At 39.2% G+C, this 14,336-nt stretch overlaps 1 protein-coding gene across 2 annotated transcripts; it reads left to right on the plus strand.

The window, feature by feature from the left end:
• Nucleotides 1-564: 564 nt before the first annotated feature.
• si:dkey-121a11.3 (uncharacterized protein KIAA1614) lies at nucleotides 565-13,826 on the plus strand. 2 transcript variants are annotated; one of them, XM_052539766.1, is made up of 10 exons: nucleotides 565-1,450; nucleotides 3,075-3,144; nucleotides 4,282-4,422; nucleotides 6,237-7,417; nucleotides 8,463-8,519; nucleotides 8,843-8,990; nucleotides 9,593-9,851; nucleotides 9,953-10,077; nucleotides 12,097-12,269; nucleotides 12,348-13,826. In XM_052539766.1, exons 1-10 carry the CDS (start codon nucleotides 565-567, stop codon nucleotides 12,539-12,541), a joined length of 3,234 nt encoding a protein of 1,077 aa, XP_052395726.1. In that variant the 3' UTR covers nucleotides 12,542-13,826. The 2 variants fall into 2 exon arrangements, with proteins under 2 accessions (XP_052395726.1, XP_052395727.1); XM_052539767.1 differs by lacking the exon at nucleotides 8,463-8,519.
• The last annotated feature ends 510 nt before the right edge of the window (nucleotides 13,827-14,336 follow it).

Raw genomic sequence — 14,336 nt, forward strand, 5'->3', positions numbered from 1 at the left:
CACACAAGTATTTCCCGCAATTCATTTTAAGTGTCACTCAAAAATGCTAAATCTATCACTACATTCCATGCACTGAAAAACTCTTATTCGTAAGGAATATTTACTTTTAAAACATAAAAGATTTAGTTGAGAAGTGACACTGACTTTTTTTTAGATCTTGAGTGTATTTATTTATTTATTTTTCACATTTAAGTGATAAACGTGTTCAGACGAGAAAAGAGACCCTCTTCGAAAGCAAATTCTAAACACAAATACATAACTGTACGTTTATTTATTTTTTCTTCGGTCAGAACCCTGCAGATAAAAATAAAAGTTGTTGATTAAAAAGTTTTAAAGAGTGTGAAACAGATCTGCAATTCATCATTTATCCAATGCAGTAAGAAACAAATAAACTTGAATTATTGAATATGCTTTCTCTAAAAAAAAAAACAAGTCTTCATTTTTTATCCAGTGTTGTGAGAATTATGAATAATCCACACAGCTAGGTATTAGTGAATAAGACCTAACTTGTTTCTTTCCTTCCCCTCAGCCACCACAATGCTCCACTGACTCTCTGTTTCAACCATGGAGGATGCAGTGACCTCTGAGGATGCTGAACCCCTGCCTGTCGCCTCCCAAAACACTGACATCCACCTCAGGGAGCCGGAGGATGAGTGTCCTTCCAGCGCCAGCCTGGAGCCCAGCTCCCCGTCCTCGCCGCTCAGTCAGCAAACTCAAGGCTCTGCTGTATCGGCGCTGCAGTCCAAGGTCAAGGCTCTCTCTGAACGCACAGTTGTTTGGAAAGAACCTGGAAGTAAGAACCAGGACAAACGTGTGGTTCCTGGGTCCTTCATACTGGGATATGCCTACACGGACGCTTGGGGCTCCAGCAGCAGTGATGAAGAAGGGGAACCTCGCAAACCCCTGATGTTCCTTTCAGGAGACCACAATCCTCAGGTAGAACTTGACTATGATCCCGTCTCTTCCGAAGCTTTGCTGGCAGTTCCACGCAGCCTTGGAGAAGGAGCAAGCCTGGAGAACCTCTCGAGCGATGCTCGCGGTGCTCAAGACAATGCTTCTCCAACTAATAAACCATGGATGCCACCGAAGTGTTTCTGGAGGTCTATCAGACCGGAGATGCAGGTTCTAAATGGGAATGTTCCTGTGGGGAAAGATGGAGCAAATGGAAGAAACTTTGGCCACAAAATAGGCAACAAGTTTTCAAGGGAAGTGCAAAGGTCTGATAGCCTGGAGAGTCACCTACGCAGGTATAATCCCGGTGAGGTGGGACAGTGTGGACTCTGGCGGGCTGACAGCTTGGAGAGCATGAGCAGCAGTGGAAGCTCGCTGTCCCTCGCAGAGAGGGTTGAGATGAACCGCGGCTTTCTCAAACAGATGCTGCAGAACACCCAGAACAAAGACCATGTGCCAGGACAGAGGATAGAGGACCAGACCCAAGCTGGTGGAAGAGGTAAGGAGATCCGCTGGGTAAATGATATGACACTTTTTTTTTTTACTATTATTTTTCAGAAATCAGTTAAAGATGCAATTCATACATGAATACAATGGATTTAGAATTGTTTTGGGGGGGGCGGGGGGTAGAAGATTATGGGGTGGTATAACTGTTCTTATATAACAATGAAGAAAAGCCTATGAAAAATATGAAAAACTATGCCATTATTATTATTATTTTATTTTTGTTTTATGAAACACTTTTACCTAATAACTTATTAATCACTTTATTAATTAATCATATTAATCACATTTTGTATTTTATTTTTACGAAACTGATTGACTCTCATTACTTAAAGTAACTGAAAAATATTTGCTTGCCAAATCAAAGTCATGCAGAAAAAATGATAAAGTATAAAACAGGAAGTGACATCATAGAGGACCCCCGCCGAGCCTCATCACTATGTATAGACTATATTAAATTTGACCTTTTTATCTTTAAACTTTTTATCCTTAAACTCCAGGTTTTAGAATGTCGTGTGGTGCGACTTGCAAAAAAACGAATAATTAACAATATATATATTTTTTTTCTTACCTTGAAAATATAATTTTAATTTATCAAATAATATTGTTTTTATGACAAAAAGATAATAATTAAGATGTGTGTGTTATTTCTTGTAATCGGATAATGACACCACATGACAGTCTTTGAGTAAATAAATCAAAACGTCTCTTGAAAATCGTCTAAATGTTTTTCAAAATCATATGTAAACATGAACACAAAAATCTTTTTATGTTGATCATTTATTTTAAACATAATAATTAAGGTTTCTATGTTTTTAATTGTTACTAGATGGTGACACCACATGGCATGTTTAGAATAATTAAACTGATCTCCTCTTGAAAATGCTATAAAGACCATATACAATCTTATTAAAAAGCGTAATATGTTCAAAACATATTAAAAAAACAACAACAGACACATTTTTAAGAACCTGGGATATGCGTTTTCAAACTTAGCTTGATATTGTTCATCTTGTTTCTGGAAACTGAATTGTAATCAGCCTTATCTGCTGTAACACAATGTACAATACAATGCGTAGCAGCGCTAATCTGAGGTTATCAGACAGGTGTTAAATGCTGTTAGCGCATGTCTGATCAAATGACATTGTTTCCTTTAGCATGTTTAAGGATTACACACAATGAGCACACATGAGCTCCCTAATGAAGCAGAGGTCATATAGACAAGAGAGCTGGATAATCCAGATATGAGAGGACGGAAGGATAAGAATGAGAAATACACTGATTAAAAACAGCTCAGAGTAACAGTGATAAAGGCTGGGAAAACAGAGACGGTGTGATACTTCACTTGTGTTTCTCACTTTTGAAGCACCAGATGTTGACACAAACACGATGACCTTGTCAGGCCAAGTGAGATAAAGAACTGGCAAACACAGTTCACTCCACTTGAAGTAGATGTGAAACTGTGGATGGCGTAGAGTATTGGTCGTGGTGGTCAAAGAAAGGACAAATGCCTTAATGCTTGCAGTATTTATATAGATTTAATATGAATTCATTATTAATTAGGGAGGTCATGACCCTTGTAATCTACACCCTGAATGTCCCTGCATCTGTTTCCACAGGTATCTGTGGCGTGAATGACAGTGATTGGGATTCTGGGATTTCGCTCCAAGGTAGTGAACACAGCCAAAGGTGGGCAGCACAGATTGATGCTCTCACATTAAACTCACACACACACACGTATGTTTTTGTGAAAAGTGGGGACATCCCATAGGCATAATGGTTTTTATACTGTACAAACTGTATATTCTATTGCCATTCACCAACTTTTCCCCTAAACCTAACCCTCACAGGAAACTTGCATTTTTACTTTCTCAAAAAAACTCATTCTGTATGTTTTATAAGCGTTTTAAAAATCGTTATTAACATCAATGTAATCATGATATTTGGACTTTAATAAAAGCTAAATTTATGTAGAATTTTTTTTTTTCATTTTTTTATTATTATTTTTTTCCTTACATTACACTAAACAGAGCTGAAGTTATTAAATAATGAGTGTTAAAATTTTTAAAACAAAAGTATTAAAAACATAAATACACACACACAAAAAAAAAACAATTAGTGAATTAGTCACTGACAGATAAACCAATTTTTTTACATTTATTATTATCAGTTAAATTGCACACTAAACAGATCTGAAGTTATTAAATAATGAGAGTTAAATAGATTTTAATGATATCAGTAGAAAGTAGTAAATAACTAGTGTTATATTTTTGCTTGGATTTAAAAAAACAATAATGGATTAGCAATAGACTAAACTATTGGCTAATAATTTGAAAAAAACTTCAATTTATTTTATTATTACTTTTCCTTTCTTTTACATCACAGACATAAACGTGGCTGACAATTATATACAGCTTATAAATATATTTTTTTACAATATATATAAAAATATGTTTTACATTACACATTAATGGGAGTTAAAGTTATTATTATGAGACTAAGTTTTATTTGAACAATATCAGTAGCAAATCCTGAGGTATAGCGGTTCCTGAAATTGACTCATGCATTCTTATTTATATTAATATCATAAGCACTTTAAGTCTTGATATTGCCATATTCCTGATTTAAGAGTAATATTATCCTTTGACCACGTAAACATATGCATAAGCTCATCTATTGCATCATAATCAGGTACAAACCACACAAACACTCAACGTCTGTCAGCCTAATTAGTGATGACGGCCTGCTCCACTTAATCCCCCTCACTCTGCACAGGAGCTGACGTCTTTCTTTCTCTGTCTCTCTCTCTCTCCGGCCGGCCCACAGGGCCTTTGTGTTGGGCGACAACCTTCCGCTGAGCCCTCGCCACGAGCAGGCCAAACGACTGCTGGAAAGAGCGCGTATGAAGGCCCGGTCCAACCCTCTCAAAGCCGACCACACCATCCTACCCGTCCAGAGGGACAACCTGTAAGTTTTCCCAGTCTTTTTCTCTCTAGTGTTGGGGTTTTGAGGCTCAGGCATCATGGGAAGGGAGGGCATCTACATGGCTCTCTTCATATCAAAACAAGGAAACCTTTGCCCACTCACTCTTGAGGATTTGTGAGGGGGGTGTAGATCTTAAATTATATTATTTGGTTCTGGACTGATGGTCTTTTACTCTCTTTGGAGACGGGCAGCTGATAAAAGGGAAGAGGGGGGATGGGGGGTTGGCAAATCTCTTTTCAGAAGCAACAGGTGCTGTTTTCTATTTCAGTCTGGCCTTTTAATATGGCATAAATTATGGTGTACATCTCTAGTATCAAAGAAAACAAAGATGCCCGTTCCGTGCTAGCAGTGAAGCAGCTGGAAGCTAATGGTAGTCTGAATTAAAACTTATAAACTGAGTATACTGGCGTCCCCCTCCAAATACTTCTGTTATATAAGACAACTGAATTATACAATGTGTGCACACAGCTGGTGCCTCTAAATCCCACTTCCCCGTCCAACTTTAGAAAACACATGGAAATAAAAAAGCACCAGCAAATTAAGAAAACATCTTCATCAGTTTGACAACACATGTGCTGTAAATACCCACAACACAACTATAGTAACCATGTTTTTGTATTTTATCATTATTATTATTATAGTAAAAGCATGCTTAATTTTCGTAAGGGACGTTGTAAAATGAGTTAGCCAGCTTATATAAGTTTCACAGTTACAGTAATTGTGTATTTTTTAGGCTAATAATATCCATTCTATCTGTATTTGGTTGTGTTGTGAGAATTTGCAGTGCTTGTATTGTCAAGCTGATGAAGATGTTTTCTTAAATTTGTGTTTTTTCATTTGCAGCACGTAGAGCTCTCTCAGCCACCGTACTCTGTTCTCTACCTCAGCACTTTCACACAAAGACAGATGGGCGAGTCGCCCCTAACGCCTGTCTCCTTGTTTGGTATGAAGACAAGTAGTGTGCATTGCATGGCAGCAGCATCCGGAACAGATTAGGAAAAAAAAGAAGAAAAAAAAGAAAAAAAAATTATATATATATATATGTTTTAAGAAATATATGTAAATAATAAAAAGTAATATTTTTAAGTGAAATTAATAAAATAATATTTAATAAAACAAACAAAATGTCTATATTCTGGCTTGGATTCAAAAAACGATTAGTGAATAAGTGACTGACAGATTAAAATTCTCCTTTTTTTAAGCAGGAGCTTTGATGAAACTGCTTTGCCGTCCTGCTCCACTACACCTGTCATGTCTGCCAGCTGTTACTTTCCTTCTCCCTAATTCCCTCCCTGCCTTTCTCTCACGGGGAAAAACAGCTCAGTGATGTTGAGTACACTGCTGTCAGCTTGCTTGGGTTAACTTAACACTGAACTGCCTCTCTCGAGATTGACTGTTTAAGACAAACACACGGCTGCATAAAATCCCATAGGTTTCAGAACACTGCACAAAGCTTAATGGGCATAAAAAGTCCCAGTGCACAATAATACACCTGTAGATTACTACTCCCGCACTTTTACCTTCTAGCAAGCAGGGAATATTGAAAGGAGCAAGTTTTGGTTTCCTCATGTTTAACGAAGAGCTGACGATATCGAAATGCCTGGCACGCTGAAGATGTCCTTCCTTAAAGGAGTAAAAAAGCATGTCAGGAATGTGCACAGAGGAGCCAAAGCAGACAGAAATTTTTCCTCAGGAATTTGCCTCTCCATGCTGACCACTTTGGCATGCGTCTGTTTCTTTGTGTATCTATGTGCTTAGCAATGCAACTTTTTTCATAAATGTGCATGTGTGAACAGGGAGCTGTTGTCCTGGGTTGGTGTACCCTTACACCAGGCTCCTCTTGCGGGGAAGGAAGGCGCGGCGGTGGTCTCTGGAAACCTTAGCGACTCATCTAGCGGTGACTCGGCAGGAGGAACCCGGCGGAGACACGGCCAGTCCCCTACCCGTGTGCGTTTCGAAGACGAATCGGAGAAAGATGCTGAGGTGCGCTATCTGGAGCGGCTACGCCAGCGGCGCAGGGCTGGAGAAAGAGCGCAGGGGCTGCTGGTGTCCAAACCCACCTTGTCGTCTTACATCAATGGACAGGCAGAGACAGGACACGGCTCGAGTGATTCAATATTCTGGAAGACAAAAGCCAAGAAGAGTTTGTTCAATTGCAAAGGTCCTGAGACAGCAAACAGACAGTGCAACTCTTGTGGGACCTTTCTAAATGACGCCCATGGGCCTTGCTTGAACTCAAATACTCTGCCCTTACCTAATGGGGAAGTCGAAGGGAAGAAGATACCATGTTGGGTCGCTCCCACCCTTCCCAACCGGCTTGTCCGAATCGAAAAGATAAAGGAGACATACATTGGGAAGAGTCCTACTATTGTCCACAGCGACGGAACGCACTGCAGTCCTGTGGAAAACATGAGCAGTAGGGGGACATTCCAGAAGCTAAAGAAGAAGGTCCGGAGACAAGAGAGCAAGCAGGAACCCTTGTACGTCAACGGCCTTCGGGTTCCAACACCTCCAGACTGCAACAATGGAACTCAAATGTGTCTCTCGAATGGACTAGCATTGCCACTCAACCCCTATGCCACGGATCCACTCGGACAGAGAATCCCAGCCACATGCACCCCTACATCCAGTAAGGGACATGTGGCACCTCCACTGCCCCCCAAAGAAGAACCATTCAGCTCCCACCTTCCTCAGCCAACCCCTCCGCCTCTCCATCCGAAAAAATCAGCCCTGAAATCCAGCTCAAAGAACCGCTGTAATGGTCAGCGGACCGCCATGCTCAAGTCTTTGCCAGAGAACCAGCTGGACTCCACGGAGGCGGGGGGCGCTGTGGAGAGCTGTCCCCAGGAACAGGCTTCCTCTGGAGCGGGTTATTGTGAGGACAGATCTGCGATGATCATCTCTGGTCCCAAACTCAGGATGAGCCCAGTTCTGTGTGCTCGAAACTCACCCATACAAGGGGAAGAAAGGCTAACAGGTTAGTCTAAGTACATGGGCTAATAGCAGAAGGTTTATCCAAAGGAACTTAACATACTCAAGCAATGTCCAAACTTTCTCCTGAAGGGCCAATGTCCTGCTGAGTTCAGCTCCAACTTGCCTTGAAGTGTAACACAGCAGCCTGCCTGGAAGTTTCTAGCAAGCTTAAAAGACGTTGATTAGCTGGTTCAGGTGTGTTTAATTGGGGTTAAATCTAGACTCTGTAGTACAGTGGCCCTCCAGGAGAAGGATTAGACACCACTGTATTACACTTAAGCCACTTTCACACTGCAATTCCGTAAAGGTCCCGTAACGACACGTGACGTCAGGATATTACGTGTAATGCACGAGTCGAAAACGCTAGGCACGTTAACTTTTACTGAAGCTGGCAAACGATCTCAGCTTCAGCGCGGAAAGTGAGGAACTAACTGATCTCTGCTTTATTACAGTTTGCAAATATTGGTTTAGTCGCTAAATTTGATCTGCCTTCAAAACACCTGGTAAAAAAGTCGCACGATACCGTGAGTTATCACTACGACACACTTTACAGCACTAGCTATGGCTTTTGTTTACACAGCGCCTATTCTGGGAATGAACCCGGCAATGTTACTAGGTCCCCGACCCGGGAACTATCCCGGAATCAATCCCGGGACGTGTTTGCGTTCACACAGAAGGCGACCCGACAATGTTCCGGCAATTTACCGGGTCCAACGTGCAGTGTGAAAGAGGCTTTAGAGAGATGCCTAATTTAAGGGCACATTGGTGATTGCCATTTGACTCAAACCAGCAAATTTCTGGTTGCTAGCACTGAGCTTTAGTCACTTAGCTAAAATGCTCTTTTCAGCACATTGCCTGAGAACTGTAAAGCACTACTAGCATTAGGTGTTATTGTGTTACACAAGTGTCCTACCTAATAGAACTTACACAATAATGAATGCACATTTGAGCACACTGCAGTTAATATTTAGCACTGTGAAAGTTAGATTTCAAATGCACGCTTACGTACTCTACTTTAAAAATTAATCGAAGCTTTTCCCCAAATCAAGCGGCAATTCCAGGTAGACCGTTGAGTCCTGCTCCGGTCAGCAAGGTGACACCTATGGGTGAGAACATGTAGACTTCTCTTCACTGCTCCTGTCCCACTGGGGATTGTTCAGATCAGCAGATCCACACTGTCCTGTCAGAGGAATCCCACAGTGGGCCAGTTGCTAGTGCGATCAGCCACCAGTCTTTTTCCATCTCCTTCAACAATCATTTTGACACTTACGTTTCAGTTACACAAAATGGTCCACTAATGTTATATTGTTATGATTAACATATTCAATTTACACATTATCAAGATTCATCATGTTATTTAACAATTTCCATGGGAGGTTTCATCCATTGCTCTATGATATGAATAGCCACGCTTTCCATTCTTCTTTAGATGTGGACCAGCACCAGAGTAGAGGACAGCTGGGATCTGATGCAAAATCCAGCAGTGCTGAATCAACCCAGACTGGTCTCAGTGACGGACACGTCAGAGGGCCAATCAGACCAGTGCATCACAGGGCAACTAGTCCAAATGTTTCACAGTGAGTAAAGAGACGGTGGAAATAATGAATATGCTATGTCCATATCCACAGCTTCCTCCCTTTTCAGTAATCCCCCCCCCTTTTTAGGCTAGGACTTTAACAGACCAGATACTTTACTAAAATGTTAAATCCTTTCTCCGAACAATTTAATTTCCGAGGCCACAATCATACAGAATGCTTTGCCACTTAAGGCTAAAAGTAGGTCAGAGGAGATGTGGGCCAGGCATGTCTGTCTACTACAACACTGCCACCTACTGACTGAGAAACACAATTGCATAAACATTTAAATTGTAATGTATGTGTATATATATATATATATATATATATATATATATATATATATATATATATATATATATATATATATATATATATCAAAATCATAATTGCGGCTTAAAACATAATGAAATGAAAATAAATAAACTAATAAAGAAAGCCAAAAGTCAGTGGGATTTGTTTAATAATTAGTAAAAATATTTATTGGTTTAAAAAAAAAAAAAAAGGTATGTCAAACCGTGTAATATTGTCAATGTGGAGATTAAAATAGCCAGAAAAAAAAAAACATACTGAAATAACCTGTTATGACTTACCCTGTTTTTCAGAGCAGGGACGGATGCAGAGCAGCGAGAGGGTCGACCCAAACTCTCCTTGCGGCGGTTCTTCTCTGCCATGGGGCTGAACAGTGTGGGGTTGCTGGGAAGAGGACGATCCAGCAGCATGGATCAGCTCAGCTTGTACCCCAAACCCAACTCAGACCCAAACCAAAACACTCGGCCAACCTCCCCCTCCCCCTCCCCCAGCCCCACCCACAGACACCACCACCAGCTGAAGAAAGCCCCCTCACTGCAGACTATACGTCTGGTTAGCATACAATTTGAAGACACAGTTACATGGCTGTGTCAACATGCTAGTTTTTCAAATGTCAAGAGAGCAGCGCTTACTGTGTCATTTCTCACCACTAGGGGTCTCCGTTTCTCCAGATGAGGAGATCTTCATCGGCTCAAAACCTCCAAATCCCCAGAAAGAAAACAGACCGTTCCTCTGCATACACTCCAGGAGAACAGCCCTGTAGTCCTGTAATAACTAGGTACAGTAGAAACACAAGTGATGCATCACTTCAAATTACACCAAACAATATAATATAATATAATATAATATAATATAATATAATATAATATAATATAATATAATATAATGGTTCAATGATACCACCATGCTTTCAGGCACCATCATGATAATAGAACATATACAGCTGCCAAGAAATGCATTGTATTATATTCATACATTTTTTTAATATCTTTTTTTTTTCAGGGTTACATTTTTTGACCCGGATAAAAATGACTATGGATTATATGAAACAATTATAAAATATAAATATCTGTAGAATTTTATATATATATATATATTCCAATAATATTAAATATTTGTTTATATCTACATATATCTCTATATATATATATATACACACACACACAGACACACTTTGATATGTCAAATAGAAATATTAGAAATATGTATACAAATATTAATGTTTGAGTCATGAATATTACATTGAATATTGATTAAGATTTTAAGGGTATTTTATTTATATTTTAAATTTTACGTTTTATTTTACTAATATTTATTTATATAATATTTATTAATTCATACACATGCATACCACTTGATCTCAATAAATCTGCCTGTTTACCTCTTTGTAACATTCATAACATTTTAGTGTTATGAACAATGGCAATCTGAAGCCATGCGGAGCACGCATCGTGTTTCTGTAATGTTCAGACAGCTGTCATGTTGTGCAATGGGATAAGTATTTTCCATTGACTGGGTCAGCAGCAGCAGTAATAAAAAGAGACCGAGAAGGAGGGAGGGAGGGAGGGAGAGAGGGAAGATAAAAATAGAGGTGTGTGTATCTGCCAAAGAAAGACATGGAATGCAGGGAATGATCACTGGTCTGATTGCTGCTGCTATATTCAGCCTCTTGTGTGTGTTACCAGATGCTGCCCCTTAAGCATGTGTGTTTGGATTGCTCACAGTGCCAGATAATGTGTTTGTCGCTGGGGTTGTGATTCAATAGTGCCTGTGAGTGTGTGTCGTGTTTGTGAGTGTGTGAATGTGTGTCTGAGTGAAGGAGAGATAGCCAGAGAGGAATTCCAGCCCCAGTGACTGGAGAAGATCTGCAGCTTACATCATCCTTCTCGAGAGCCAGTAAGAAAGCAGAGAGCCGCTACAGAGGCGTGCTATAATTGGCTGTTCGCAGGGATCTGACACAGAGATAAAAAGACAAGCTGAAATACAAGGAGCAAACACTGCAGTCTGTAGATTGTCTGTCTGGGGACTATCATTATTTGACAGGCTTCTATGAAAAAATTGCACAGTTAAAAAAATCAAATACATACAATAATAAATATTAAGCTGTTTTATATTTTATTTGTTTTTATTTATATTTTATATGTTTTATGTTTTATATGATATTATATTATATTATTCTTTTTTTTTAGTAAAAAAAAATCATGTAATAAGGGACCTTTTATAATATATTTATATTTATTTTGGACATGGTTCAGTGATACTACCATGGTTTTTTCAATTGTGAAACCATAGTTTTCTTTGCAGTACCTGGGAAAGCCATTCAAATACCGTGGTATATGGCCCAGTGTGTGTTTATATTATTATTTTTAAATGATATCTTATTATATTATAAATATAATTATCTACTAATAAAAAATAAATACTTAAAATATGTAACATTTAATATAGAATTTTAATTAATCAAATTATATATTTATAATAAAATCAATAAAATAAAAATAAACATCATTTTAAAATATATCCACCTAGTAACCAGACAATAAATTCTAGAAACTATAGCAATATATTACAAATATTTTTCAACGGCTCTGGCCTAGTGGTAGAAACTTTCACTGTTAAGAACCACTTACAAATTTAGAAGAAAATAATTAAATCATAAAACTAGAACTGCTTAAATGAACATAATTCAAAATAATATAAGTGTTAAATAATAAGTAACTCACTATATAATCTAGCTAAAATAGTTCTGTTGCACTTTTGTGGTCCTTCTAAGTAGATCAATCTGTGTGTGTTTTAGGGGTCTTCAGCGTGCCTTGAGTGTAGAGGACGTGGGGCGGCCCAGTGCGGTGCGTCCGGTGGGACGGGTGGCTCAAGCCTTCCCTGATGGCACTATCCTGCTGGAGCTCTCCAGACCCCCCAGCGGCCCCTTCGGCTTTCTCATCTCCCGAGGAAAAGGCAGGCCAGACTCAGGTGAGTGACCCCCGCTATCATTTTAATGCACTTCTGACATAGTCAGAGAGTTTAAAATTAACTGGCTTTATGTTTAAGGGGTGTATGTTGAAGAAATGGGCGACAGCAATATGGAGAAACTCTACGCGGGGCTGCTCGGGGTCGGGGACGAGATATTAGAGGTGAACGGTGAGAAGGTGGCTGGACTCAGTCTGGACCTGGTGACACGTTTAATGACCCAAAACAGCACAGCTTCAATCCGCGTACTACGACATAGACGCTTACAGCGCTAACTGAAGTCAAGACTGTACCAAAACCACGTTTTGTTCCAGTCAACATGAAGAGAACTGTAAAAAAGCATCAGAAATGATCAGGGATGAGTTAGTGAAAACGGCAGTATTACGTTGACCTTTGGAGTTTTATCACAATGATCACAAAACACGGTCCCTATTAAAGGGATAGTATTTCGTTCCAAGCCATTTTCTTATTTCACTGTTATGGCTAATGGCCTGTTCACACCAAAAACAGTAACAGCTGATGAACGACAACACACATTGGCAGCCAATCAGAATTAACTCTGCTTTAAACTGTTTGAGCATTTAAAGAGGCAGATGACAAAACTGCAGTGCTTGTTTTAAACAGATTGCTATTGCGCGTTGCTGTGGATGCTAATATAATTCTGTCATGACAACTCTCAGAGAGTTTAGCATGGTAATATAAATGGCAATGTTAATGTGTTTAGTCTGCTATGCTACTGCTGCGACAGAGAGAGATAACAGAGACGTGCTACTGCCAATACATCGACAGACGTACTGCTGTGAGAATGAAGGAAATACAGCTGCTGCAGATATATAAAACAACCCCCATAAATAACATACATTAAATAACCCCATACAGAGCTACACAGGTGGAGCTGGGGAAGGGGGAGGGTTTCTGATGCGAGCTCATTGGCTGTGAATAATCATGTGATTATATCTGATTTAGTAAGAACCTACCGGCCTGCGCCATCTGGAGTTTCATGACAGAACTTTGCATTTATCATTACAGTTAACACTGTAGTTACTGTTTTTGGTGTGAACCGGCCTTAGTTTACAGTGACGGCTTGAAAAACAAATATGCTAATGAAGGTGTGGTCACATTAGCAAACTTTCAGTGGAAAACAGGTTCACTGTCCATCGAAAATAGAGTAGAAACAATGTGTTTGCCAAAAAGTGTTTTCTATCTTCTGAAAATGTAGTTTCATCCAAATCCTCTGTTGTGTTTATATTGGGTTCTAATAGGAAACCTTCCCCATGCTGCTGACTAGTAAACAGATCTGTATTGTATTGAGTGCACATGCTGCAGTCACACTGATCATCAGCTCTAAATGCGCTTTAGTAAACTGATTGGATATTTCTCCATGAGCCAGCACATTGTTCTGCATCTACAGTGCAGTGCAACACTATTAGCGTGCTGTCTTGAAGGATATCAGTATTACGGTACGTGCAACGCAAAAAGCTACCTACCTAATTGTTACAATTCTTACATTTATTTATACGTGTTACTATGAAATAAAACAAGTGGCTTTTGACAAGAGAATTACATTTATTTATTTTTTTATAAAATTGAGGTCATCAACATTATGCTACAAAATGTGTGGATTTAGAATAGTACTGAACTCAAAATGTTCCTTTTTTTTTTAGGGATATTTCACCTACAAATGAAACTTCTGTCTTCATTTACTCACCCTCAAGATGTTCCGAACCCATATGAGTTTCTTTCTTCCAGTGAACACAAAAGAAGAGATTTTGAAGAATGTTGGAAACCATTTTTTTTATGGAAGTCAATGCGTACCATTAACTTGAGGGTGAGTAAATGATGATAGGTTTTTATTTTTGGGTGACATATCGCTTTAAGAAATATTTAAATTTTAAAACGCATCTCTAGACCTTGCTCTTTTTTCCACTACCCTGCATCTCGCATTTTTGAAAGCAAAGATGCATTCTGTGTCGTAGGGGTAAAGGGTTACAATGAATACATTTTCCATTGCACTTCTTTTTTTTGTGTGTGTTTCTTTATGAACATACGCAAAACATACGTGTTTGACCA

The sequence above is a fragment of the Carassius gibelio genome, chromosome A22, assembly GCF_023724105.1.
Source record: "Carassius gibelio isolate Cgi1373 ecotype wild population from Czech Republic chromosome A22, carGib1.2-hapl.c, whole genome shotgun sequence".
NCBI classification, from domain to species: domain Eukaryota; kingdom Metazoa; phylum Chordata; class Actinopteri; order Cypriniformes; family Cyprinidae; genus Carassius; species Carassius gibelio.